The sequence below is a fragment of the Aquila chrysaetos genome, chromosome 24 (genome assembly GCF_900496995.4).
Source record: "Aquila chrysaetos chrysaetos chromosome 24, bAquChr1.4, whole genome shotgun sequence".
Lineage (NCBI taxonomy): Eukaryota > Metazoa > Chordata > Aves > Accipitriformes > Accipitridae > Aquila > Aquila chrysaetos.
In genome coordinates, this window is record NC_044027.1 from 14030358 (window position 1) to 14058103 (window position 27746).

The 27746-nt window shown below is 47.0% G+C and overlaps 2 protein-coding genes across 9 annotated transcripts in view; both read right to left on the minus strand.

The window, feature by feature from the left end:
- The window catches only part of ZDHHC12 (zinc finger DHHC-type palmitoyltransferase 12), a 10346-nt gene extending 6307 nt beyond the window's left edge, over window positions 1-4039 (minus strand). For both annotated transcript variants that reach the window (XR_003921411.2, XM_030000785.2), the window contains exons 1-5: window positions 3919-4039; window positions 3072-3842; window positions 2516-2652; window positions 1481-1567; window positions 11-177 (exon numbers count right to left, since the gene is read on the minus strand). Coding sequence is in view for 1 of the 2 variants with exons in the window: in XM_030000785.2 (XP_029856645.1) it covers window positions 11-177; window positions 1481-1567; window positions 2516-2652; window positions 3072-3156 (476 nt within the window). In the remaining variant the exon portion in view is untranslated. The remainder of the gene's footprint in view (window positions 1-10; window positions 178-1480; window positions 1568-2515; window positions 2653-3071; window positions 3843-3918) is intronic.
- Window positions 4040-4593: 554 nt separating this feature from the next.
- ZER1 (zyg-11 related cell cycle regulator) lies at window positions 4594-27326 on the minus strand. 7 transcript variants are annotated; one of them, XM_041119844.1, is made up of 18 exons: window positions 27156-27325; window positions 24258-24363; window positions 23614-23709; window positions 22055-22318; window positions 21037-21187; window positions 20307-20743; window positions 18589-18765; window positions 17360-17474; window positions 16707-16853; window positions 16289-16525; window positions 15377-15592; window positions 14642-14683; window positions 14176-14295; window positions 13649-13764; window positions 13329-13517; window positions 12244-12341; window positions 11742-11844; window positions 5672-10633 (listed from the first exon to the last, which is right to left on the minus strand). In XM_041119844.1, exons 4-18 carry the CDS (start codon window positions 22210-22212, stop codon window positions 10576-10578), a joined length of 2364 nt encoding a protein of 787 aa, XP_040975778.1. In that variant the 5' UTR covers window positions 22213-22318; window positions 23614-23709; window positions 24258-24363; window positions 27156-27325; the 3' UTR covers window positions 5672-10575. The 7 variants fall into 7 exon arrangements, with proteins under 7 accessions (XP_029856632.1, XP_040975778.1, XP_029856630.1 ...); XM_030000770.2 differs by lacking the exon at window positions 24258-24363; XM_030000771.2 differs by lacking the exon at window positions 23614-23709 and having other exon boundaries at window positions 24217-24363.
- Window positions 27327-27746: the final 420 nt, after the last annotated feature.

The window sequence follows — 27746 nt, forward strand, 5'->3', positions numbered from 1 at the left end:
CAGGTCTTACCAAGCAACGTGACCTCCCCACAGCAGAACTATAAGCTGCACACTCAAGTAGACTATGAAGAGGGGGTGATTCTTCTCTCCTACGCAGTTCTCAATCCAGGGACAGTGATGGTCGTAACGCCGTACACAGTGTTGGCACAGCTGGCAGTGCTTGGCTCGCATTGGTTGCTAGAAAACAAAACCAAACAAACGCTAGTAACAGTCCACTGGTTCAACTCACTGTTTGGTAGAAGAGAACGTCATGCAATATAGTCTTCCTCCACAGCAGTACTGTCCCAAAAGCACTCCATTTTGACTTAACAGCACAGCATAAACATTGCTAAGACGACTAAAGGGGATCATGATTCCCCTAGTACAGATATAAATGAGTGAGATTCAAATTAATGAGTCTCCCACACTACTTCTATCTATACATTTTCTTTATTATCTACCTATTTATAGGAAGTCCAGTGTGCAAAGGAGGGAGATAGAGCCAATCAGTCTATTCAGGAAAGCATGAGCAGAGTATTGATGTGGAAAATTAGGACCACTGCTGTCAAATAAAGTGAGCAGGGATGGGATGTTTTCATGGGACTGCATAGAGGAGGAAAGTGTCTCTGCTTCTGTGTGAATACAAGACACTTGCACAGGAAAGCAGATCAAGTACCAGGAACAGAGAAGATGAAAGATCTGGCTCAGAAAAGTAGTGCCTCCTAGGATTTGTTCCCTGAAGCGTATATATGTTTTGCCAGCTTTTCCACTTGCAATAAGCTCACTTCTCCTGGTAGATATTCTTCAGGAATTTATGGAAGCTGAGATAATGCTTGATTTTATTAAACTGATAAGGATCACTCAGAAAACAGGCCTTTCTAGGCTTTAGGCAAACTGTTTTAAGAGCTAATTTAATTGCTCTAATTTTTCCTTCATACTATCTTTTACAATTCAGGCTAATGTTTTGTTGTTTTAAGGCCTCCAAACAAGCTCACAGCTACCAGCAGTTCTTGTATGTTATGCTCAACTGCCTTTCTGGCTCTCTATCAAGATATCTTCAAAATAACCTTTTTGACAATACTGTAAGGTCTGACTGACATGGCAGTAAGAATGTGGAGTACAATTTTCCCATGGCAAAAGAAGATCCTTGTTCCTGTGAGCCAGCAGGGACTTGTTTCAGCCGTGGAAAACTAGCATACATGCCAATGTCCATCGCTACCACCTCTTTAGCTACACAATTTGTTTGGATCACTTTTCAATTCAGGACTGTACCAGAATTCAATTTGCTAGTTGTATTTACTTTTTCTGTGAGTTTTTCAGCAGGGGAGTGACCCTTTGACAGAATTAATCAGATCTGCCATGCCTCCAAACCACTGAGCAGTGAGCAGCAATGATAGAGCAGAAAAACACTGGCAACAGCAGCTGAACAAAGATGTTGCCAAAAAGTGTAAGCTTGCAAATCGCTCATCCCATTCTCTTCTAGCATGTTATGAATGCCTACCTTCACCATGCAGTAACCACAACGCCGCATCTTAATATGACTTGGAACTTGGGCTATCACCATACTTTGTTCTTCACTCTTGCCTGCCTACAAAAAAAGAGAAAGGGAGTGACTAAGGAGGTTTTGTGTGCAGCTATCTTGGCATGACTGGGCTGTCTGGATCCTTTTGCTTAACAGTTACACAGTGCTGGTTATCTCTGTTATTAGGGTTAAACAAAATAATGCCTTAGCATTCCTACAGAAGCTGCAGACAGTTAAAGTACAGAGAGAGAGAACAGGCTACTGTAACCATCAAAACAACGTTTACACAGAGGCAGAAATAACTGTGGATAAGATACCACAGTAATCCCAACACTATGTTTTGGGACAAAAATAAACAAGGTTAGACTTCACTTCCAAAGACAATAATGATGTCTTTTCAGTAAAAGCAGTGCCACTTATTCATAACACAGCCAAGATTTACATTAATGATGGATGATTAAAATTGATAATGCTTTTGTTCTACACAATCGGTAAGGCAGTGAACCTGGAGTAGGCTGTCTCACAGTTACTGAATCTTTGCATTTCCATTTACTTCACTGTAACTTGTTTGTGTACATGTCCTCTGAGAGGGCAACAAATCTATAAACAGTTCGATAAATAGAGCTGCAGAGAGCACTGTCTTCCATGCTTGCCGTTCAGATTGGGTTTTTTGCACTTGTACCACTTGGTGGTGGTTCGCATAAAATAGGTCATGTATACATTCCATAGGGTACTGCAGCCTCTGATGCAAGAGAGGACTTATGCTCAAATGGCACAGTGCACTTGCAACAGCAGTGTGGTGTAAAAGACATGCCTGAAGTCTGAACCCTACTGCTGTTACAGAATACGAATCGGGGACTGTCTGGCCTAATCTCCAATGGTCTCTGTACGTTTCCTTTATGCCAAGTGCAATAGAAACTTTCAGATTGTTCTGATCTAGCAGAGTGAGAAAAAGAAAGCAAGCCTATAGATTTTACAGCCTCACCACTTTCTTCCATTCCTGAAGGGCTATACCTTTGCTTCCTCTTCAGCCTTAACAAAACCCGGATCCATGAGAGACACCTTAAAGTACAGCAGGACAGAGCACAAAACCAGTAAGACGAAGATCAGTGGCTGCAGCAGCTCCCCGCGCTCCTCTTGCTTCTGCAAATCTGAAAGGCACCCCCCAAAAAAGAGAGCAGTAGTTCCTTGTGAAGCGCTTAGGATTTTTCCCTCTGGCCTTAACAAAGGGGTCCCGCACCTACAGGGAGGGGGAAACGGCGAGAAATCGGGCGGCGAGAGGGCGTGGGGTGCGACGGGGACAAGCTGGTAACGGAAGGGGCTCCCCAGCGCCCCACAGCCCCCCCTCTGCCCTCAGGAGCCCCCGCAGGGCCCAGAAGCCGCGCCAGGGCGGCGAACACCCCTCCTTTCCCCCGGGCGCAGGGGGCCGGCACGGCCCGAGCCGAGCTCGTCGCCGCCTCTCCTCAGGGGCGGGCCCGGCCCTCGGCCGCCCCCTACCCCGGGGCGGGCAGCACGCCCCCCTCCCCGCCGCGGCCGGGTGTGAGGGAGGGGAGCGGCGGCCCCGCTTCACCTGTGCGGTGCAGGAAGAGCCCCAGCGCCAAACCCCCGGTGAGGGCTGTGTGCGCCGTCCTCACCCACAGCCCGCCGGCCCCCATGGCGCCCGCCGGCCCGGAAGGGCGGGCAGCGCCCGAAGGCGGGGCCTGGCCGGGCCGTCTCGGCCGGGGAGCGGGGCTGGTTGTCTTCCTCAAGGCGGCCCCCTGAGGGGGTCCGGACCGCCGAGGAGGGGCTGAGGGGCCGCAGCGGGGCCGGGTCGGGTGCTGGCACCTCAGGCTCGGCTCCCCCCTCCCCGGGTGGGAACCGGGGTCTCTCTCCTTCCCGCCCTGCGTTTGTAGGGGGAAAGCCTGGCTGCAGCCCGCGGGCCGCCTTTCTTCCCCTCACACCGCCTGTCCGTCTTTTGCCCTGCAGGCTGGCCCTCCACCTCGGGGGCCTTTCCCAGGAGAAAGGTGCTTTCCTTCAGCCCCCCCGCTTGTCCTCCCACCCTGACCCCCGGGCTCTGCACGGCCCCGCGGCCGGGTTTCATTTCGGCAGGTATTGCGGGGAGCGCAGGGTGGCTGGTAAAACTCCTCTGCGCCCGAGGCAAATACCGCTACAAGGAGATGCGGGCTATAGAAGGGGTCTCGCAGGGGTGTTCTGTTGGAGGGCGAGGGCTGGAGGTGCTGTCTGAGTGAGATGCTGCACTGCGTTAACTCTGGTCTCGCCCGTTTGATTATTTCATCTGTTGATTTCCACCCCCTCGGGAGAAGGGCAGAGGTTGTGCCTGGCTGAACGCGTTTAGGGAGCCCTGTGAATGCAAACGGAGCTTGGGAAGTGTCTGACATAACCTTGGTAGGAGGCTGCCGGGGTGGGATTTGGTCTACTGTCACATGTCTGCAGCGAAGACGTTGGCATCTGAGCGAGGTCGTTAGACTCCCCTGACAGCAGCAGAGGGAAGCAGGCATGGCTAGGGAATGGTTCTTCTCATCTGAAAGCAGACATCTAAAAGCAGTTGAATTGCACCTTAGATGTGTTTTTATCTTTTGCTAATAAAAAAAAAGCCAAGAAGACTAGCTTAGATGTATACATTTACAATTTGAGTGTCTGTCTATTTAGGGGAGATGAATCTCATCACAGACCTGTAAAAATTCTGAAATCAATGTTTTCTCTTTAAACTCTTTTCAGTTTTAACATAGATGTATCTTTCTGCTTTTGTTACCTTCTTTCCCAGTAAAAATTTGGAAAGAAAAATCACATTCTTTGGAAATTTATCCTCCAGCACCTGAAAAGTAGCTGATTCCTTGGTATTCTTTGACCACAAATGGTGCATTCTTGATTATTTTAGTCTCTGTAAAGTGAGCCAGTGGCCACCTGCTGATTCCAGGAAAGCACCTGGCTGCACAGGTCACTTAAATGGTTTATCTGAGACAGCTGTGCTGAAAGGTTAATAAAAATTGTAGTCTGAGTTTCCAACAATCACTCAAATCCTTTTGCTTTCTGTTGTTTTTTGGTTTTTTTTTAATTCTAGGTAAATGCAAAACCTACAGAAATCCTCCTTCAGACACCTCGTAGACTGCATCAGCCCTTGCCAAACCTCATGTACAGAGTTTGTTTGTGAGATGGCCCTGCTACTCTGCCTGCTTTAAATATCCTGTTCCTTGAGTTGCAAAGGAAGCCTTTCAGAACAGTAGGAAGCTCGGAAGAGTAACATCAGGCTGCCTACAAACAGAAAGAAAAGGTGGGTAGTGTCTCTCCGTTCTTTGCAGAGGTGTAAATGTTAAAGCTTAATGAAGGCAATTTGGGTAGAAACATTTTTATTTTCTAGAATAATCTGTCCTAAGGAATGTATTTTTGCTTTGTGATTAGAATGATTTGGTCCATGTTACCATTTTTATCTCTTCTTACAGCTTTGAAACCTGTTTTACAGAGATCAGAGCTTTTCTCTATCTCAAGGGTTTCAACCTAAATGACTGGTTGAAATTAGGCTTAGTTCTAGAAAGCCTCTACTAGCAAGTTTCTGAGCAGACAATCTAGATTCTTATAGCATTCCAGCTAGGAATTTCATGCTGTTGGAAGCCTAAGGTATCTCTCTCTACTCCTACAACATGGTACGTTTTCAGCTTCCTAGAGGCAGTTCAGTTTCATGTGATTTCTCCTCCTACTTCAGCCACCTAGAGTCTGATCCTTTAGAGAGTTTACAATGACCATTGAATTAACTGGCAGTTGAACCCTTGCATGACCAGGGTCTTAAGAAGAAAGTCATGCTGGCCTCAAAGCAGATTGACTGTTTTAAGCTAGAGTGTTTTCTTAAGCACTCAGCTTCTGCCCACTTACAAAGCTCAGGCTGTGGAATGCAAGCCACAGATCCGTTACAGAGTTCAGAGGCAATCCGTACAGTCAAATATTGTTCTGATTTTTTTTTTCCTCCTCTCACATAATTTCTTAACAATACTCTCTTCCTCCACGCCTCTTTTCTATTGACAAACAGTATTGTATCCCTTGGAGTGATGAAAGGAAAAGCCACTGAACTGCATCATCAACACATGGCAGTTCCTTTCATTTTTAATGAAATATATGACAGCAAATGGACCAGTAATGTACCTAAATAAACCACATTCATAGACCAAAGGAAGAAGACATTGTTAAGCACTAGGTTTAATACACAGCGGGTATCCAATGGATACAACAGAAAAGTTAATTCATTCAGAATTGTAAGGAAGCAACAGTTGTGCATTATTATTTTTTTGCTTGGTTTCACCATGTACAAACATTTGAACCAGGCCTCTCAACATTAGGCAGGTCAATGGACAGAGTAAAAGCAGATGCTTGCTCATTATAACTGAGGTTATTTTCTTTAAGCAAAACAAGGAAATACATATTTGGTTAGCTTAAAAACTTTTTTTAAACAAGAAAAGAATTACAGAGAGAATCAGTAACAATTATATGAAATCAAAATATAGTCTGCTAAAGCAGAAGTGTTTCAGTTCAGCAGGAAATCTCTCTCCCTCATTCTTTTTTTTTTTTTTTAAGTGCTGTCTTCTCATCCAGCCCCCACGTTGCTTTTCATCCATTCCTGATGACCATTACCCTCTGTGCTTCATACACATTGTTGTCGTGGAGACCAGCTGTTTCCCTACTTTTAATTCTCTTTTTTCCAGCACAAGCTACCCTCCAACACCTGAGCTGTGTCAGGCTCCTCCCTAAACAGCCTCAAGAAAATGTCTTTTCTGTGGAGTAGTGCCTGAATGCAGTGCCCCTATAGCTCTTGCTCCACTGGTAATTAATTGCCTTCTTCAAGTGGTGAGAGGGAATAGGCTCACAGCTCCAAGACTTTTCTTCCCACTCATCTTTTGCAGAGACTAGAGTGACTGCAGCAGAAGCCCAACCAAGGTGACAAGCTGGGTAGCATTCAGTGCTGAACAGGTATAATCTCAGCCAGTAGGTAGGTGCAGAGTACTAACAGCCATGGTGCAGATGAATTATCTGCAATGTTACTAATTGCCACAAATATCAGTGCTAGACTTTCTTGGCTTGGTGTAGATGAGAAAGGCTGGTGCTGTTGGGTGCTAAGCCTCATACAAGTAGATGCCAATCTGTATAAGCAATTCCTCCCACAGATCTTGTAAAATGGAAGCACTTGTGGAAAGTTGCCCACTAGTTTGCTCTCTTATCTGTTCTGGGGAAAATGGCAGACACCTGACACCCTGCATGCTGAGGACTGCTGTATCATTGACTTGGGCCACTGAACAATGAGGCATCCTCCAGCTGGGAAGGAAACTATATACAGTCAAGGTAGAAGGTTCCTTTGTTGGCACTGTCTCTGCAGTGAAATACTGAGTTGTGTTCATGCTCTGCTTGCCAAGCTTTTGAATATTAAAGGAAATGTAGTAGTGAAAACATGAATAAGAATCTGAATGGGACAACAACTACAGAGCACAAGGAGCCCCTCTGCTGAATCTTTACACACTATGAACTCCTCTCCAGCTGGATTTTCATTTGACAGGAAGAACCCTGTTCTAGTCTTCTGGGCAGGGTTGGTCGTTGGCTTTGTAATTCTGTGTGGAGTTGAAGTCTGCTGGTTCATTCCTTCGATCCAGCAAAGCTGGAAGGCCTGAGAGGCTTCTCTGTAACAGTCAAGCATTTCAGGGTATCCAACTTCCCCTTTTACATTAGACCTTCATAAAAAATCAGCCACTTTGCCCTCCCCTCCTTTGCAGAATATTGGTATGATGGCTGCAGACAATTATCCTGTTCTGTCCTGAGTGCTGGATCTATGGCAGCAATTCATTAACTCCTCTTTGCCTCCAGAGAGTGCTTGCAGGTCATGGTACATGCATTATGCCTAGAGTGCAACAACTCCTGTTGTTTCAGTTAGGGAAACCAAGGTACAAACTAGTTCAAACTTCCAACTACAGGAATTCCTGGATTATGCTCAGGTGTTCAGAGGATACCTTTCTCTCTTTTGCTCCTTATCGAAAGGGAAATGTTATTTTTCAGCTCACAAAGTCTGTTGGCTTGAAGACATTGAAGCTTGTAGCCAAAGTTCATGTTACTCTAGCAGGGATGCTATTTCTTTTGAAATGCTCTCTCAGGAATTTACCTTGCTGGTGGCCTGAGTCAAAATCTTATGTGTACCTAGCTGTAACAGACCAGTTATAGTTCCCCCTTCCCCCTGGTATCGGTGACAGATTTCAGAAAGCTAAGCTTTTCTGGCAGGCTGGCCTGACTCCATTAATCTCCATGTTGCTGGGAATTTGAAATCTTTTTATCCTGGTTCAGGCTCAGGTATAGCTTGATGAGGGTATGTGAGCAGTGAGGACAGAGGTTATCTTTACAGTGTGAAACAAAGGTTTGTTGTAGCTTAGATCTTGTTAGTTTGGGATACCATGGTCCAGCGTGCAGCAGGTGAGACTTCAGTCACTGCTGAACTTACAGGGGCACTGGTTTGAAAAACCCAAACCTTTGGGGTCTTGAGCCAGATGGAACCAAGCCATGGGTTGTTCATTAACCTTGATGTAGTTGTGCCAAAATCTCAAGAGTAAAGCCCGATTGTTTGGCTCTGATTACAATGCAAGGCTGAGGTCTGCTCTAGCTTAGATGGGAGTTCCTGAGCTCCAGCTGTCTCCCCAGTGTGGCAGCTGCATTCCGGGAACATGGGTTTCTGATACCTCTCGCATCTGTGATGTGTCCCCTTCTGCCCCACTCCCACCTTGCCAACACAGTCAGAATCTTGAGTGCTCTTTGTCATGTGATTCAAGATTTTTAGTGGCAGGAGCTTTCACTATATGGGCATTAGAAAGGAAGAAAGCCTAGTGGGTGGCACTGTCACGTGAAACAACTTCAAAAGGACAGCAGCACTAAATAGAGAATTAAATGAGCAAAGCCTGACTCCCCTAATGCACCGAGGCTGGCTGGCAGTACTTGCAGCCTCTCTTAGTTTTGCATCCAGAAGGAAGATTAGCAAATGTTATACAGAAAACAGATCTTGAAATAAGCTTGCCTGTCTCAAAGCTCATAGGGACGCAAAGTCTTGGGGAACAGGAATAAGAGAGAGAAAAATACATTTCAATCAAACGACTGCAAAAAAGTATAATTCGTCAAGTTTTGCAAACCATATGAAAACAATTCAAAAGTGACACAAAAATATATATAAGTTTGAAAAATACTTAAAGAAAAAAAAGTACAGATCTCACAATATCAAAACAAATGATGTATGCTTAAAAAGGAAAAAAAAAAAAAAAGACATTGAATAACACCATATTGGCAGAAAAAGTAAACCTCTCCAGGGCAGCTGTGTTCTGTCATTTAAAGTGTCAGTTTGTATATCTAGGATCTGTCTATAATGTGCTCAGCAATGACAACATTAACTCTGAGCATTAGAAGAACCTCATAGCAGCGAGTCAAATCTGAGAGCAATGTATACAAGGGAAGAGAGCAGCGAGGCTGTGCTCAGAGGCCTGAAATGTCCCAACTCACATGGCCATGGTTTCCTTACTGCTACCAGACATAAAACCTTTTCTAAGGGAAGATTTGTGAATTGTGTGGGAAGCAGAGGGCTCTAAGCGTGGACTGCACAGTGTTGTTGAGTGCCCTGCTATGAGGCAAACCTTGGCCTTTGGCTTCTGGAGCCTTTATAGGTCTGGAGTCTTACAGGTGAAGACCACCTTAGTGGGACTCTCCTCTCACCTGCATCACATAAATTGGAGTAATACTGCTGCTACAAGCAGGACTGCACTGGTTAGTGCTAGTGGGAGTCAGATAAGAATAGGGCCTTTTGCTTCCCAGAAGAGGGGGAAGATGTTGGGGTGGAACAAGAGGTGCTGTTTCGTGGGATCACCCTCCAAAGGGTGCCTGGAGACTGCCCAGTCTCAGGAAAGGACTTTAGCACCTCCAAGTACAGCACTTGTGCTGCAGTGAGCTTCCTGTAAAGGGAGATTACTTTGCCACTGAGCACGGCTTCCACTGATGCAGAGCGAAAAAGAGCAGAACAGCTCCAGTCCATTATTGGGACTTGCACAAGTGGTACAAGCTGCTCTGGACTGGGCCCTAGTAGAGCTTATTATGCAGAGGGGAAGAATGCTCTCTGGCATTTGTAGCCCTTCCCCATAAAACAGAACACAACTAAAAAGGTGGTGAAGGACTGGAATGAAGATGTGTAGCCCTTTGCGAACAAACCTTGTTCCTTGTTGCACAGGCTCCCTTAGAGAGAAAAGCTCTGTGTTGCTAAGGATGTGTAACTGGTTTTACTGGTCATACCTGACCTTACGAGGCTGGGTGGGCTGGCAGATCCTACTGTACCACCGAAGGGGACAAAACAGACCTCTTGACTCTAATGGGAATGTCTTAATTCCATATGACCCACATACAGTTAGCAATGCTTCCATTAATGTGAGTCTTCTCTAAAAAACCCTTAAGGGAGTGAATTGACTTGAAAGATCTTTCTTCCCCATTTCTTCCACTTACAAATATCACTAAAAAGGTCAGTCCTTTTGGTCTAACTCTCTGGTATTGTGTCCCCCAACCTCTCTAACCAAATAAATAACTCATCACTGCCTGTAACCCCATTGAGCAGCCAATACCAATTCAGGACTGGTGTTCTTGCAGACATTACAGGACCTCATGCAATACAGCAAAAGGGAATTTTCTAAAAAGTGGAAATAAAAATGTCACACTAGCGATCACACAACTAGGTCTTCAAGCTCATGATCATTTGAGGCTCTCTGTGTGGTCTAAAATCAAAACGTTAAAAGATACATAATGTAGTTGTCTTTGTTTTTTGTTTTCTTTTTATACAGAAATCATACACACAGAACTTCAACCTGAAACTTCATAACAAAAAAGTCCACTAATTTAAGGAAAGCATTTTGTTGTGCAAAAAGTCCCTCCCCCCTCCCCTGTTCACCTTCATCTACTGAGGGTCTCACACACACACATAAAGTTTCCTTCCAACAGGCGAGTTGGTAAGAAAGAGTCCTCCCTATATACAGTGAATTAGAGAGAAGCTGGATACAGTGCTGGCAAGAGGCATTAGATGATTGCCTCTATCTGGAAGTGTCCATGTTCTCCTCCTTAAAGTTACTGCAGTGCTCTATAACTTTCCTATGGATAAAACAAGGACAAGGAGAGAGGGTTTAGTTTAGAGCTTATTGCATGACAGTTGTGGGACAGTAACATAAGAACTGTCCAACAGCTTGCTCTCTATGTAAATGTATACTATTTGCAGCAGGCAGTCTCTTCTGAGATACGTATCAACTGATATTTGTATCAAAACCAGTATACTCCACAAAAGCAGCTTAGAGCTCACGGTTCATCCCCTTCGGATTTCAAGTCATGTTAGTATACATCCAGATCCACATGTGACTGTTCATTCATCACCCCCATATCCAAATCGTCAGATAACTTTGAATCACATCAGGAAACACACGCATACAGGAGTTTGTCCTTCACTCTGCTGTCATCTGTCCCTGCTTTTCCTATTCTTTTCATTTACCATTCTTGCACTGTCCCATCACCATATACAATCTGCCTAACTGTGAGAGTCTTCTGCAGGCTTCAGTCACCTCCAGCACTTAGCAACCCTTCAGCTCTGGGGAATGCCTGCTGCTCACCCACACGGTACGTATTCCCAGCCGATCTCTACCGCTCTTTAATATTCATCCTGCAGGTATGAAGTTATAGCTCTCAGTTTGCCAATGATGAGAAACTGCAGCTGGCTTTTAAAACTCCTTAAGATTGACTCCAAAGGAAGGACACATAACAAAGTAAGTTGGGGAAGCTCACAAAGGTGATGGACTCTCTCCACCTTTTGAAAAATCCTCTCATTTTAACTGTGCAGTTAGCAATTTTACTGACAGGCCAATATGACTGTGGAGCCAGGGAGCCCACACAAGTATGGAGAATAGTGCTGACTGGACACTATCAGTGTAAGACATGCAATTAGCCATGTGGCTCCCCTGTGCAACAAGCCACTTCTGTAACCAATTTGCCTGGCATCCATCAGCCCTGAATGACCTGTGTGTATCGTCCACCTATAAACACCTCTCTAGTGTTCTGTTTTCACCCTCTTTTTTCCTGCTCTTCTCCTGTGTTTGCTTCTTACCTCTCGTACACCTCAGTACAGGCCTTTCTTTGGTAGTCTTACTTAATGTAGAATAAAAACTAAACTAAAGCTAATTGAATGTTTGATGATAGTGCATTGGTTTCCTACCGGGCCATTTCCTTGGTCTCTTGCCGTGCTGAGGCCATTTTAATCATGTCCTTCAGAAGGGGAATCCCACCTTCTTTGATCAGCAGTGGGCAGTACTTGTCAGCTGCAGAGAAAAGAATAAAACAGGTCCTTGTGAACCTTCACAGGAGTGGTATAAAGGGTGGCAGGATGGGAAGGAGAAGCCTGTGGCCTGAGAAGCCACAAAACTTTTCTTTTTTATGGAGCCAGCCTGCTGGGTGTGCCCTGGCTGTGAAAACAACAGACACAAAATGGCTGAGAACATAAGAGCATGGCCAGAAGGATCAAAACATTGAAGGCATTTCCTATGCACTAAGTCTCATTGTTTTTTGTTTGGCTGTGCTGCCTGGACGTTCCTGCATATTCAAAGAAGGTTCTCTCTACCTACATAGCTAAGCTGGGAAGACTTTTTCAGCTAACAAGCTCATATTCACACCCTCAACTTCTACAGTGCAGTGGATGTGATTTTGAAAAGGGAACTTACGGTAGACAGAGACCAGGTTATACAGTGCCCAGGTAGCCCAGTGCTGGCTGACTGGGGAGATCCCTTGTGGAAGAAGTCGAAGGATTGGTTCAAATGACCTGCACAGAAATATTACAGAAGTTGTTAAAAATCCAAGAGCTGCTTCTTTCAGCACCTTTGCTACTCAAAGCAATACAAACTCTGTGCTCATAGATACCACAGCAGTAAATCCATTGGCATGTCAAAGATGCTGGCATCAAAGACTAAGTCTGTGTCACATGACAATACTGGCTGGCTTACAGGTCCTACCACTTTAGCATAAATATGCTGCCCAGATAAATAGCTGCAACGAATGCAACTGAGTCCAAAAACTGACTTCCATCCTCTTGTCAGTCATTTCCTCACAGCAGCTGAAACCCAGCAGCACTGATCTTTCTGTAGAGGGGCCAAAGCAAAATTATACCCAGCCAAAGCTGGCTGCTCATGTGCAATGGTTGCTGTGTTTCTTCTGACAACAATAATGTGTCTATACTGTAGCTCAGGCATTGGAATGCCATTTGTTCTGGATGCCTGCTAAGCACTAAGAGAATACAGAGTACCCGATACCCTCTTACAGGAAGAGCTTTGGAGGATTCCACCAGTTGTATTAACCCTTGAAGAGATTTCTGGGAACTGTGTCTAAATATCCCCCAGAGAAGAGTGAAAGCTACAGCAATCCATGTGACTTTCAGAAGCAAACAGATTTAAAGAGGTGCAAAGGACAGCAGTCTCGGAGGAAAATGCTTAGGCAGTCCCAAATACTCAGTCATGGGTTTCCTGAACTATGCAATTTCACCAGAAACATGTAGGAGAAATTCTGTTGGGCTCCCACACTTATCCCATAGGAATTGCCAGGCAAGGTGTCTAATTTCAGCAGCCTGTGTAACATTTTTTTCTAAGGAAGATGTAAAACCCTCACTAAAGAATATATCCCTAAGGATGTTTCTCCTTCACTCTAAACAGAGCCTCCATGCTGAGCTATATTTCTTCCCTTCTCTCTGTTGGTGCTTGCTTCCTGTGACAAACCTGGCTCCTAGGTGAGTGGGCCAAACTTTTCTATTCCTCACCTGTAATTGATATTTCTCCTGGAGTTGATATCCCAGCTCTGGATGGCTGCCCACATCCTCTTTACAACTTCCTCTCGGTGGGGCTCACATATACCCCAAGCCTCTGGACCATCAAACATGATATGGGAGAGCACACCACAGGCATTATAGGATACCTCAATCCCATCTGCTTTGCTCTCCAGCAGGTTGCTGCCAAGAGAGAAGAAATCATTTACAAGTGCTGATGCACCAAAGGTTTAAAAGTCTCCAGGTGATTCAGGACCAGAGCTCCAGAGCATTCACACTGCCCCAGCCCAGCTGTTCATTAGCCAGGCACCCACCTGAACACACTGATGAACTGGGAGGTCATGAGCTGTGGGCGGAGCTCCTTCACCTCTGCTACATTGCCCAGGAGGCCCAGCATGTTGCGATGCAGCTCCTGTTTCTCTGGGAATTCCTAAGCAAGCAAAGAACAGGATTATACAAACGTAGGGCTGAGAACAAGCAACCCTGGAGAAAGATTGTACAGCATATCTAGAAAGGTGGTGTATTTTTGGGTAGTCAGCCATGGCTCTTTAGCAGATGCCAAGTGGAACCTCTAGTGTTAAAGATATATGTGAAATGAGAGAATTGAGGCCAGAGCCCACTGTTCTCTGCTGCCCTACTTAAGGGGCACTGCGTACAAGATGGGGAAAGAGGAAGACGTGGTGAGTGTAAGTTTCTCTGTTCTTCTACTAGTTGGGCGGATGGATGGGAGAAAGAAGAAAATATGCAAGCTTTTTTCTTTTCTGTTTGTGCAACATAGGAAGTACTGCTTATAGATCCCGCCCAGGCACCTGCATGTCCACTTAGCAGTGGACAGACTTACTTTCAAGCACTCCAAGAACAGTTTCATGCCGCTGTAGTTAAGGAACATCTCACAGTTATCGGGGGTCTCATCAGTGATGTTCCAGAGGGCACTCCAGGAGAACTCCATCACCTGGTCACACTACAGAGCCAAAGAGAAAGGGACAGAAACAGAGCTTTGCTAATGTAGGAGCCCAGTGCAAACCAACCACTTTTGTTTCCTCTCTGGTATTGCCATAGATGGCTCCAGAGGTAAGAAAACCTTGTTATTCACTTTCAACTTGTCAGAAAGTGGGTTTTTTGTTTAATATTTTTGCCTCCCTTTCACATTGCCCTGCCCTCACCCTGGGACAGGAAATTCTATAGCATCAGCTAAGATGTCTTGTGTTTGTTAGAGAACCTGAGCTGGCACTCTGGACTGATCTCCATGCCTAAGTCAGACTGAAGAGAAAATACTCTATGTATATGTTTTTGCGGGAAACACTCACCGTTTTATCAGCCAACTTCTTCTGAATCAACTTTAGCATTGTCTGTGGGCAGAGGAAGGGGAAGAGTGAGAAACAGTTCAAGAATCACAGAGCTAAAACTAACTGCTGTAGTACTGCAGGGCTGCCTACAGCCAATTTGCAGGCATACGCAATTTTGATCCTCTGTAGAGAACCTACTTGATATCTCTTTCTCTAAACCAGTGGAATTGGGTTATGTTCAATGTTGCGAGTATTCACAGAGCTGAACTATGGCACAGTCCCCGAGCTGTTGAGTTTGCAGTCAAGTCAGTTTTGATCTGTATGACAAAGTCTGGAATGTGGTATAACTGCAGCAAAGCGGTGGCCTCTGCAATACTTTGGAAAGGTGAGTGGTATGGGTTGATGTGAGTTGGGAAGCTGTCACGAACTCGGGGAGATGCAGAAGGAGCTAGTCACAAGGTGGTACCAGTTCTGGAAATAATATGATGTGGTGAAGAGGTGAGGTATAAAGTTACGCTGCTTCCCTGCTCTCACAGAGAGCCTATCTCGGAGATCATGATTTCCAGTGCTGCTAAGCAAGTAAAAGATGTCACATGGAGGGATAGGTTCCAGGAAAGGTTAGCACTGCTAGGAGACTAGTTCCCTCCTGTGATACTGCAAGGTTGGATTGCTGGCTGGATGCATTTGGTGGACTGCTGCAAGGGAATTGTGCTAGCTTGGGTTAAGGGTAAGTAGACACCTTGGGACCATACCAACCATGACAAACCCCATCTTGCCCACAGCTTCTTTATGATCGTTGTCCACCTGGCAGACCAGAGCGTTACAGAGGTGCACAGCAATGCGCTGGATAGACTCATCCTGCCGGCTTTGATTGAGGATGTTCAGCAGCAGCTCGTTGACTCGGCGGTACTGGAACTCCAGCTCCTCAGGAATGCTGAAGTTACACAGCGTCAGGCAACAGTTTCGCTGTACCTGGGTCAAAAGGAAGCAAACACTGGGCCAAGTGGCTACAAAAACATGGACCCCATCACCTCATGTTTCCTTGCTGCTTGGTACTGAAACCATCTTCTTGCTTGACTACGACCGCTAAAATTTCTGTTGCCCTCCCATCTAGCACTGTGCTTTAGCCGTGCTCTATCGGTACCCTGTATTCTCTCCCTGTCAGTCTAGTCTCACAGGGCTGCGTAATCATCCAATGCCCATTACTTTCAAAGCCAATTCCTCACTGCCTGTAAGCTCTCTATGCAGCAGTCGCCATTCTGCAACCCAGTGGCATCACAATGTCAGCTAGCTTCCTGTAGGGTGGAAGATGAAGTTTCTTTCTGTTGACTCAACACCCCTAGCGCCCGCACCCTTTTCACCCCACAGTTAGTGCTAGATGTCTATGCTGTGTCGTATACACCCTTTGACCACTATTATCAGATAAAAAGGAGCCTTGCTATCATCACTTTCTTCCCCTTGTTCTGGAGAACACCACGTGGATAAGGAGCACCCTGCATGTAATCCCCATCACTGAGTGAAGGCGAGGAGCAGATCTGGGCAACAGGTTCTCTGGTGTCTGCCTTGGTTCACATCCTGGAGGCTTAGAAGACCCAGATGCTAACACCAGCCTAAAGTCTCAATACAGAGAAGGACTATGGGAGCTGAAGGAGGCTGGGCTGCTCTTACTGTGACTTCCTGGTAGGACTCCATGCCATTCAGCACCACCTGGATGACCTGACGCCGCAGCTTTACGCTCTGCTCCATGCGGTACTCGGAGTTGGTCAAGTAGAACAGTGCCGCGCTGCCTGTCACCTGGATGTTTTTGTCATCCTTGTGGCACTTGAGGGCTGTGATCACCAGCTGCAGAGAAGCAACATGAAGTGCCACTGACATGTTGTGAGTCTTGGAGTGACTGTTACAAGCCTGCAAGGAATGTGTGGCCCAGGCATTGCAGGAACGTGCTTACAAAATGAAGGTACCCAGTTCCACTGCACTACTGGAACTTTCTCCAGAATGGCCTGATATGGTGTCCCAGGGTGAAGAAAAGATTGGGACTGCAAAATTTCCCTTGTCAGGGTGAAGTAAATGCTAGCATGGGGCTTACCTGAAGGGCTCGCAGCAGCTGGCTGCAGCGTTCAATACGGGCAATGTCAAAAAGGAGGTTGATGGCCCGGGAAGTGATTTCTGGCCGGTGTTCAGTGTAAGCCTCAATAGCATTCAGGACTTGCTCTTCATTCTTGTCTCCACTCACCTGGCATAAAGGAACAAAAAGAGTCAGGGAAGAAATGATGGAGAAGGAAAACCAACATGAGAAAGGAACTCTGAAAGGCTGAAGCATAAAACTTCCCTCTGCCCTGCTAGTAGGATTAGGCCCAGGATGAGAGGAAAGAGGCTGAGTCACTTCTCAGCCCAGAGGAATGAGAAATGGCACCTCTGGGGCAGGAGGATGCTAGTCACAAGTAAGACTCCTATTGTCTTAAGTCCTCTTCTTGTAGTCACAGACATCCTGGTCCTTCATGGAAGATTCTTCCATGCCCTTCTCTAAGCAGCATGTTTTTTAACCCTTGTAAAAACCACGTGGGGTACAGGTATTGTCTTCTGGCAGTTTTCCTGCATTATCAAGTAGCTATTGAAAGGTCAGAGCTCAGTTGCTGCACCTGAGACCCTAAGAACTCCACTCTACTGGCAGCCAGTAATTTTCATGTTCTTTTCACTTCTACCAAGTACCTACTGCCAATATTTTTGTGGCCTCATTACCTTGTAGGCTGGAATATGAGTCAGGCGGCAAAGAGATGTTTCAAAAAGGCCCAAGAACTGGAGCGGTCGTTTCAGACCCCGGAAGGGAGCAATGCTGCTCTTTGCTGGTTCAATGCTGAGGGGAAAAAAAAGAGATCACTCATGTTGGTACTGTGTTTCTTCAGGTGTCTCCTGCCACAGAGACAGCTATCAGCTCTCCGTTCACTCTGACTGTACTGCTTCTTAACTAGCGTGACAATAGCTACACTTCAGTTGTACATCAGCCAGCTTCTCCTAAACATAACACTAGACATTCATCCCAGGTGATCCTGAGTGAAGGGCTAAATGTGCTGAACAGAAACAGCAGTAAGAATTCACACAGAACGCAGCTTTCCCAGGTAGAATTTGTCCTGGAAATTCACTAGCTGGGGTGAACATTTCCTCTTAAAAAAGGGCTGTCAATTTCACTGGTCCAAAGTATTTGCACACTGGACTGCATGTCATCTGATAGACATGCTAGTCTGCTCCTGTGATCGTGCAAGAACACTAGTTTTGCCATGTTCCTTATTGATCAAGAGCCAGTATTTTTTCACCAGCTCTGGTGGAAAGGAGCCAGTACTGTCCCACTTGTTTGCTTTTGTTCAGTAAGTAGCCAGGGAATAGGACGGCAGAGTTCTTGGCTGATCTGGAAAACCAGAACTCTAGGTATGCCCCTTCGGAGGTGCACCAGGATTTTCAAAGGTTGATCTGCCCAGTATCCAGGTCAAATCTGAAAATATGCCTTTAGATTCTAAGTTCCTAAAACACGCAGCCCTCCTATGAACACTGATGTATTGACTCAGTGTAGAAATGTTCTGTCTTGGAAAAGCCTGGATTTCAGTGAGGGTAAGAATGTTTTCTGTAGAAAACGGGTGAAGGGCTTTGGAGTCCTTTCAGAAAAAATATAAACCACTGCAGGAGATCCCTGGAAGAATGTGTGTGGCAAAGAACTGAAATACTTCTTCAGATATGTATGGCAGGCAGATAGGATGAATTCTTTATTACTCTTAAAAGTCCTTCCATGTGTCACATATAGGAATCACAGCTGATTCCCATACCAGTCTTTAGTGTCAGGAGAAACTAGGAACAGTTGTATCCTGCTTTTTAATTAGACCTACAGAATTTGGAAACTTAGGAGAGGGAATGGTTCTTAATTCATCTTTGACTGATCTATCCATCCAAGCAGACCTCAGTAATTGCTGCTTCCTTACCTTGTCTGGCCCATCTTCTCCTCCATGCTTGGGATAGTGCAGTTCTCCAGCATGGTGTGCCCTGAGATATCGAGCGAAGTGAGGTTTACCAGGTTTTCCACAAACAGGTTTAGAACCCGCCGGGTCAGCTTGAATTTGTAATAACTGGACAGATGGTCTCGGGAGATATCCAAGTGCCTGCAAATGACAGAGAGCAACTCAGAGCCTGGAAAGCATTAGCTGGGGCTTCTGCCTCTCTACCAGAGGAAGATGACAAGCCAAGTGTGATTATTATTTTGTATTTATTTTTTATTATAATTATTTTCTTCAAAAGATACAGGAATGTGGTTTTGTAGGATCCGGCAGCAGGATCGGGCCCTGTGTTTAACCAAAGCACACAAATATCTGGTAGAGGTCTACTTGGAATGGAGCACAATGAATCATTTGGCCGCACATCACAAAGGAAACTGCTTCAGGCTCAGGAACTGCCTTTCCCAAGCTCTATCACAGCAGCCACCTGAGCATTTCTGCCTGGTGATTAAGATGCACTAGAGGATCTTTGCATCCTCAGAAACATATGTTGCCTCATCCCACAAATTAAGTTACACAAGTTTTTGTCTGCTTCCCCAATCTTGTATTTTTTCCACCCCAGGCTACTACACTGCCCTGATTTCATTCATGTATTTAAATGCTTAAGCTTTGTGGAAGCCCTGATGCTGAGTGACTGGTGGGATAAACTGACCAGCCATCACGTGCAGGTGGGGTCCCTTACAGGACAGGGGCTGCTCTTGCCTGCCAAGCAGTAGCTAAGAGCCTTGACAGAGACTTTTCCAAACTGCCTAAGACAGGAGCCAACATCCCACTCACAAAAGTGTCTTCTACCTGTTGTAGACCAAGTTTCATTGCAAGTCACTGGGAGTAAAAGAACTTGGATTTTGAAAATGTTATCCAGGATGTTCTGAGACTCCAGGTCATATGTTAACATGGTACCCCCTAGTGTCTGCAGTCAGTAAAGATGATACTAAAGCCGTTGCAAAGCATCCTTCATGTGAATAGTAAGGCCCTTCTCTTTGGCTTTGAAAGTCCTGGATCCCTTTCCTGATACCACTGTGCAGTTTGAATAGCAATTGTCTCAACTCTGTTTCAGGAAGTCATTTCACTGTCAACAATGTTAGGTCAGGAGTGCCTATTTATTTACACTGCTTGTTCCCTTGGTTGCACCATCCATGCACAGTGTGCTTCCACAGAGCACAGCGAGTAGACAGTCTGAGCTCAGAGTTTTTCCTAGTTTTATCTCAGAATCAGAATTAAACTTTGGACAATCCGGTTTGACAAGTGGTTTGGAGGACTGAGTTTCACAGTGTGATTATTGCTATATTAGTTTATGTACACATTTGTAGTAAATTTTTTGTTATCTCAGGTATTCTGCTGTTCTTTTTTGTTTGGCTGGGGGGTGGTTAGTTTGGGGGTTTTTTTCTTTTTTTGCGGTGTATGCAATGGTTTTTGTTTTTCCGAGAGGGAGTTTCTGCTAAGTGGTGTCCTTCTGCAAGCAAAATGGAGGCTGGCTTTAGACATGTCAGATATGTATAGTGAGTCAATGAGTGAGCCTGTTCATGGGAAGGTTTATAACTTGAAACCAGCAGTGGGTGGCTCTCTGTTAGCAGGCAAGTAGACCACTCCTAAAAGACCTTTCCCTATTAGTAGGAAAAGGATAAACAAGGAAGAACATATCTGCTAACCTGAGCTTGCGAAGCTGTGCGATCACTTGGATGTGCTCCTCTGAAAGGTCCATGTTGTAAAGCACTAAGGAAACCAGACTGTCCTTCCACTGGGTCAGAAATCCTACATCATTCAGCTGGATCCCAGAGAGATCAAGAGCTGCAAGGGAGGCCAAAGGCCGAAGCAATGTTTCCACATTTACCCCTTCGATCAAGCGGCCCAGGTTCAGGAAGCGCAAGCGGCTAAAGCCTTCAAAAGTAAAGTCCTTGACCAAGACCTGGCGAGTGGGGTTCACCAAACAGTCATCTTCACAGCCTCCAGGGTTCTCCTCCTCATAGAAGATATTACAGCAGCCAAAGAGGCTAAGGGAGATAAGTGTGTGGCTGAAGCTCACCAAGGTTTGCAGACTCTTGGCTGTCAGCTTCTCACAGTTAGTCAGGTAGAGCTCAACAAGATCCTGGAAGATGGGAAATCGAAGTTAGAAATATTTCACAGGTAGAGTGCCCACCCTGTTTGCTACACCACGTCCCACTGGGAGAGCCTGAGACCATGTATCACCTGACTTGATCAGTGTCCCCATCCCATTCCCTACAGTGATTCTTGGAGCTGAGAAGGGAGAAGCTGAGGTTCTCCCAAAGAAAATTTGGACGGTGAAGGATGGAGTCTTGGGAATCTCTGGGTGCCTGGGATTCTTTGCACAGCAATGCTGCTGTGCAAAGTGGCAGCTGGAAGCTGTCAGTGCAATACCACCTGCTTCCTGATGGCCTCCAGGTCCTGGTCCTGCACAATCTGTTCCCGCAAGTGGATCCGAGCTAGCCTCGTGCTCCGGGGATCTGAGAACAGGGTGAAGAAGCTTTCATGGGGTTCAAAGATGCTGTCCGTCTTCACCAACTCCACGTACCTGTATTGAGGCAATGGCATTAGCACAGTACAACACAAAGGCTCTGCTACAGCTCTAGCACCTTCACTGGTTAGAAGAAAATGTGACCAAGTGCGTAAGCACACGTGGACTCCCTCCTAATCATCCAGAGTAGCCTTTGGAGTAATGGGAGCTGGCCTATTACCTCTTCTTGCACAGTACTAATGATCCTTAGGAAAATCTCAGGCAAAGATTTGTGCAAGGTCGTGTGTGTATGTGAGCAAACTGGATTCTGGCAAGTACAGACTCCAAGATTTTTTTTTCCCTAGCTGTTTAAAGCTAGTAATTTGATTTTTTTCACTTTTCAGAAAATTACCTGGCCAAAGTTCTCTGCCAGACTTTGTGGGCAGGAGTTCAGCCAAGAGAGACTGTGATAGCCAAATTATATAAATCCCTGGAAACAGGTTGCTTTGTAAAGCTGTGGGAGCAGTAGCCTTAAAATTTAACATCTGTTAGCACTTTGCACTCTTATTTCTCTGGTTTGAGAGAGAGTTTTAATGCGTCAGTGGTGGGAAATAGGAAGACTCCTTTATTGCTTACTGATGTTCTTGGAAGAAGCAGCGACTGTTTCACTCTGGGTTTACCTATGTGGAAATGGTGATTTCCACAGAAACTAGAATGATACACAGCAGTACGTTAGCCCCTGGGGACACTTCCTTCTGAAGTAATGCAAATCCTTATTTCTAATATGAGGATCAATTGGAAAAAAAAAAAGCAGCCCTATGAATTCTTTCCCTTTTTTTTTTCCCCTTTCCCATCACTCTTTTTAGAGAACTATACTCCCCCTTCCCTGAGCTCCTGGCTTCTTCCCAAACCAGACAACAGCTTCTCCACAGGCCTGAAACGTACTCATTGACAAGTTTGTCACAAATCTCGCTTGGCAAGAAGATGTCAGGATGAAGCCGGAGAGTTTCATTGTCCAGTAGGTAGCAGAGAGTCCCCTCCAAGTTGCGAAGGCAGTAATCTGTGCACAAGGTCATTAGTGACTCGGGGCTATCGGATGCCATCTTGAGGGAAGTTATGGGAAGGGGAAGAGCAGAAGGAAGCTTTTGATTCAGTAGATCCTTTCCTCAAATGAAGTTCCAGGATGAATTTACAAGGACATCAGGACAGCTATAAGCAGAGGGGAAAAAAAGATGCATTGAGAAAGGCACATTGGCAAGTGTCCTGCAAAGCTGTTGTACCAGCAGGATGTTGATAGTTGTATTTACAGCCCGTCACTTGCTGACCTCAAAAGAACCTGCAGCAGTTTGGCCTCTCTGGCAGTATGGCTTTAATTCCTTGGTATCCCCAGCCCCAGGGAACCCTGTGGGAATGAGTTAACATGAAACATGTTCGGAAATGAGGCTACGCAGAAAAAAATGTTGCCTCATTGCAGGGGTTATCTGGCTGACAAAGGCCCTCTGAAAGGGAAGTGGCAGAAACCACATTGCTTGGTTTCCTTCAGAGTGGGTTGGATAAACCACCAGAAAATTTACTGTTGGGATAATCCTTTGTATGGCCCCAGTGGGATCTGGTGGCCCTGCATCTTGTGCCTGTAATTCTGTTTGCCACCATTCCAAGTGAAGTTTCATGTTCAAGCTGAATGTTTCTCTCTAGCACCAAGCCAGAAGCTTCACGGAAGTCCTTGAACTAGACTGTGAAGTGGATCAGAAGCCACAGAGAAACATACGGACTGGCTTGGCTTCCCTTTCAGTGCAGTGTAAAGCAAGGTTTATGCATGTGCTGGACATCTATACATCCAGCTCCCTGGGACGGACTCACCCAAACCATTCCACATCTGTCACAAAAAGGTATGAGTGACTAACCTGGAAAAAGGCAAGACACTTTTGCCCTTCTTTGGTTTTAGTACAGGATAAAGAAGGATGAGCAGGGCAAATTGGGGGAAGCTATTCCTGTCTGTTTTCTTATTTGAAAAAAATCTCATGGCTCTAGTATTAGGATTCACTCACTGGCACTGAAGGATGGCTTGCTGGAGCCTTGGGGGTATTTAGAAGGGACTGAAGACCAGCAATGCCATTTCACTTTCAAAGGGTCAAATCACATTAGAAGCAACCCTAATGTGAACTCTTCTATATATTTCCATGGACGCACAAAAATTGTTTTGAAATGTTTATTTTTGATGTAAAACCTGTGTCTTATCAATACGTACATCCCTGCTGGCAGTGAGAACATCAGTGGAGTCAGTTGTTCTCTGTGCCACAGCTGAGCAGCCATTGCTGGGGAAGTTGTTGCAAAATGTCCTTAACTATATTCTGTTTCTGATCTTTATCCTGCAGCTGCGAAGACTGGGACACTTGTCTGTGTCTCCAGCTCTCTGCTTCTCTAAAACCTCTGGTGCTCTCTCTTTCCTTCATTCCTGCCGTACCAATACAGGGTGGAAGAGTTTTTTAACTCCCTTTCCTCACCTTAATCACTATCCCCAAAGGCACCCGGGATGGATCAAGCACCTTCCCTCCTCCCCCTTCCGATGCTCTGTTCAGCCACTGCCTGGGCCATGATATCTGTACGAAAGATCAGTTAAGGCTGTGGATGAGGTAACTTTTCAAATTCAAGCACCAAACGGTTGCTGTGGGTGACAGGACGACAGCTGTGACTGAGACTTCTGATCCCTCCCTGTGCTGCAGAATGGATTTCCATACAAATATGAAGGCAGCACAAGTTGGAAATCAAAGCTCTTTTCTTCCTTCCATGTTCTGAGGGCATGCTTCAGCGCAAGGGTCAAAGAGTTGGCCAAGGAATTAACCCAACACAGAAAGGAGCCTCTCAATAAGCAAGCGGAGATCGGCAGAACGGCTCCTCGCTCAGCAATGGAGGAACAGCCACGCTGGATCACTCCTGTGGTACACTCACCTCATCTCCCTGGGCCAAATCTCGCTCTAGCGTAAGTGGACAAAACCTTACTGGCAGAAGCAGGCACCGGTGCTGAACTTGTCTTTTGGCTTTACTTGAATTTGATCAATAGTTTCTCCTTGCTATAAGTATCTTTGGGAACTATATCTGCAGGCAACCTGCAGGATCATGTTCCGATCCCAAACTCCTTCTGACCCACTGTGTTCTGACCTACAACTTTCAACAGTCTTTCCAGTGGGGATCTCAGAGAGGTTCTCTGCTGGTTTTGGCTCAGGAGGCAAAAGGTCTCCAAGCAAAAGCAGATGCTGAGGAAAAAAAACAAACCCAAAAACTCAGCAATCACAAAGATTGTACTTAACATCCTGATCAGAGATAGTTTAAAGGGTGTAATCTGCTCTTCTGGGTCACTGAGTCCTGAGCTGGGGTCACAATACCATAAAAATGTGACTTCTCAAGGGTGCTACAACAGCTCAGAGACCTTTGAGATGCATGTGGTACAAACAATGAAAATGAGTAAAATGGTGGGTCTTCAATTTTGAAAAAGAAGGAAATCCATAATCCACAGCCCTCTCCTTCATAGTTAAGTCAGGAGAGAAGTCAAGGATGAAATGGGCCACTGAGTGCAGAGTATCGTCTCACTGGCTGTGAGGTCCTGGCTAAGGGAATGCAGGTGGGAGGAAGCTGTCCTGTGCTCTGCACTGTGTCTGCTTTGGAGATGAATCTCCTTTACCTCCAGAACGAGTCCCTCTTGCAGATTTTGCCTGAAGCTTGCTTGAGAGAATCTTTCCAGAAAGGCAAGATCAACAGGAAGACCTGAACCAGTCGGGAAACGTGTTCTGCTATCCCTACCAGTTGCTCTGTGCCATCAGACAGGAGGTCCCAGCAGCCAGTGTTCTTCCACTGTTTACTACAGATGGCTAGAGAACTCGAAAACAAATTCCCATTGACAATCTATTATCACGTGCAGCTGGAAACGGCCAGTGCTTGGGACTTGTCCAAGCAGCTTAGAGCACTAAAGGGCAAGAACTGCCTTCCTGTGGCTCTGACAATCCTCTATTTCCCCCTCTGCTGAGACCAGCACAATGTAGCCGGTTGATGCTAGCCCTGGAGAAATCAGCTGCCCTTTAACTTCTGAGCTCCCCGTGATCCACCGACAAAATCCCATACAGAAGCTTAATATAGAGAAAAGTGGTTAAACTGTCCCACTAAAATAACACCAAAGCACAGCATTCATCTCATGATTTATTAGGGATATTTGAGTAGCACCCAGAGCTGCTGCTGTGACCTTTTCTACAGGACACGATACAAGCTAGTCTCTCCCTCCTCAGTTAGACTCAAGACATGAGGTGTGGGCAGGGGGAGATAGAAGTAAGTGTGTCAATAGCTGCACTGATCAATATTGTCTCTAGTTATAAGCTCAGTGTGTTGATAAAAAAAAATGAACTAGAAATGCTGACAAATCATTAACATTTGCCTAATCATTATCCTCAGGCAGCTTTCCACAGGCAGTAGATGAGCAAGCTGCCTGCCTAGCAGACTGTCACCAGTGCTTTCCAATGATGGGCAATGAGCTGTCTAGTGCATGTGTGTTTTTGAAGGGTCAAAGACAGATATGTGAAACATGCCGAAAATTCAAGTGCAAGAATCGAAAAGTGGCTAGAACTACAGCTGCCAATATTCTTTCCAATTTATTTCTCTAATAGATGTGCCTCCACCTTAATGCACGAAGGAAATCAAGTCCCCTGGAGACACAGGAGCAGTCATATAAAAGCCTGTATACCCAACTACCCCGAGAAGCAGCCCTCTCTGTGGAGTAACAGCACCTTCCCACCATCCATAGACCCAAAGGATGCCGCAGTACATGCAGCTTCACTCTCCCCCATCACCAGCTTTCCAGGTCCTGCCAGCCCCTTTGGCAAATATTGCTTATTTCGAGGCTACATCTGTATTGTTACGGCATTTCAGGCTGCGCTGGCACGCGAGACTTGGGACTGGTCTTGGCACTCCTGAGGCCGCCCATGCCAATATTCTCTACCTTGGACTTCAGACCGATCTTCTCTCCCAGTCTCTCTCTCTCTCTCCAGGCGGCTGCCCAAAGCCAAGCCTGACTCACCATGGCTCCATGCCAACAATATAACGTTTACGCTGTTGCTACAAAAATGACTGGCAAAGCTGACTTTTCCAGCATCAGGGACTTGTCCAAGGAGAGGGCAAACAATACGCACTGACGTGAACCCCTTACAGCGACTTTAGAATAACAAATTTAATGTAAATGCAGAGTTTGGCACAGGTTACATTTTGAAGGAAAACTGCACTGTCATTTTAGCTGGCATCTTGCAGCTGCACATCACTGTGTTTTTATTAATTGATGGATCATCGCAGCTTGTGCGGGGAAATACCGTCCCTGCCTTACAGCAGGGAAACTGAAGTAAGAGTAGCTTGAACTACTCTGTGGCCCAGCAAAGCCTGCAATTTCCAAACTCGTCGGCCTCCCGAGTCCGACATCGCAAATGAAGTGACTGGTGCTAGCTGAGAAACACGCTGATCTTTGTACCTGCCTGCAGTAAAAACGCTCCTTCGGCTCACTGAGTCGTATCACGGACTTTCTTTCCAAAAGGTCACCTGCCCAAGGGGACGCTCCCGGGAGCCCCCGGGTTACCGCTCCCCGGGCACTGGGGATCCGCCACCGCCGGACCGCGACGGTCCCCGACAGCCTCGAGAGCCCTTTTTGTCCGGTCACGAACCCAAACCCTCCCTCGCTCCCCCGGCGCGGGGCGCCGGTCCCGCTCCGTGGGAGCCACTTTCCGTTCCCGAGGCCCTCGGAGGTCACCTCGCCCGCCAGCGCCGGGGCTGCTCCCGGCCGGGCTGCCGCGGCCCAGGGCCCTGCCCGGCGGGGCCCGGCTGCTCCCGGTACTCCCGGGGAGGGGACGGGGGCCTCGCCGGGGAGCACCGGCCGGCGCTGCCGGGGGCGGCGGTTCCGCGTGGGGCGGCGCTGCCCTCCCCGTCCCTCGGCAGGCAGGCCCGGTGCCCCCGGGGAGGGCGAGCCCCACGGGTCGGATTGAGGGGGGGGGGGGGGGGGGGACACGCCGGCACTCACCTGGCGCCAAGCCCCCGCCCGGCGCGGCGGAATGGGGGGGCGGCGGGAGTCCCGGCTGGTGCCGGCGCCGCTCGCCGGGGCGGGCAGGGGGTCCGCGTCCTCCTCGGGCCCGCTCCCCCCGCCGCGGCCTCCGCTGTCAACAAACCCCGCCGTCACTTCCGCCAGCCGGGCCTCCCGCACCGGAAGCGCCGCCGCTTTCCCCCTCCGGAAACACCGGCCAGCCCGGAACGCTCGGGCCGTGCCCGCCGTCCCGTCCCGGGTCACCCGCCGGGACCCCCGCCGGCCCCGACCCTCCCTCACACGCCGTGACCTCACGGCCTGCCGCAAGCAGTGACGTGACGTCACGAGGCGCGGCGGCAGTGACCTCACGGGCAGCGGCGCCGACAGCGCCGTGCTGCTGCGGGATGTCACGGCGCGGCTCGGAGCGCGAAGCCGCCACCACGCGAGGGCTCCTTTGGCGGCCGCATCCCGGCAAGGGCCTCCCCGGGGCTTTTCACGTCTCCGGGGCTCCAGAGCCCCGCGCCTCCCTCCCTTTCGCTGAGGGGACGCCGTTATTCGCCATTGCCGGCTGCCGTTTGCACGGGCCGTAGG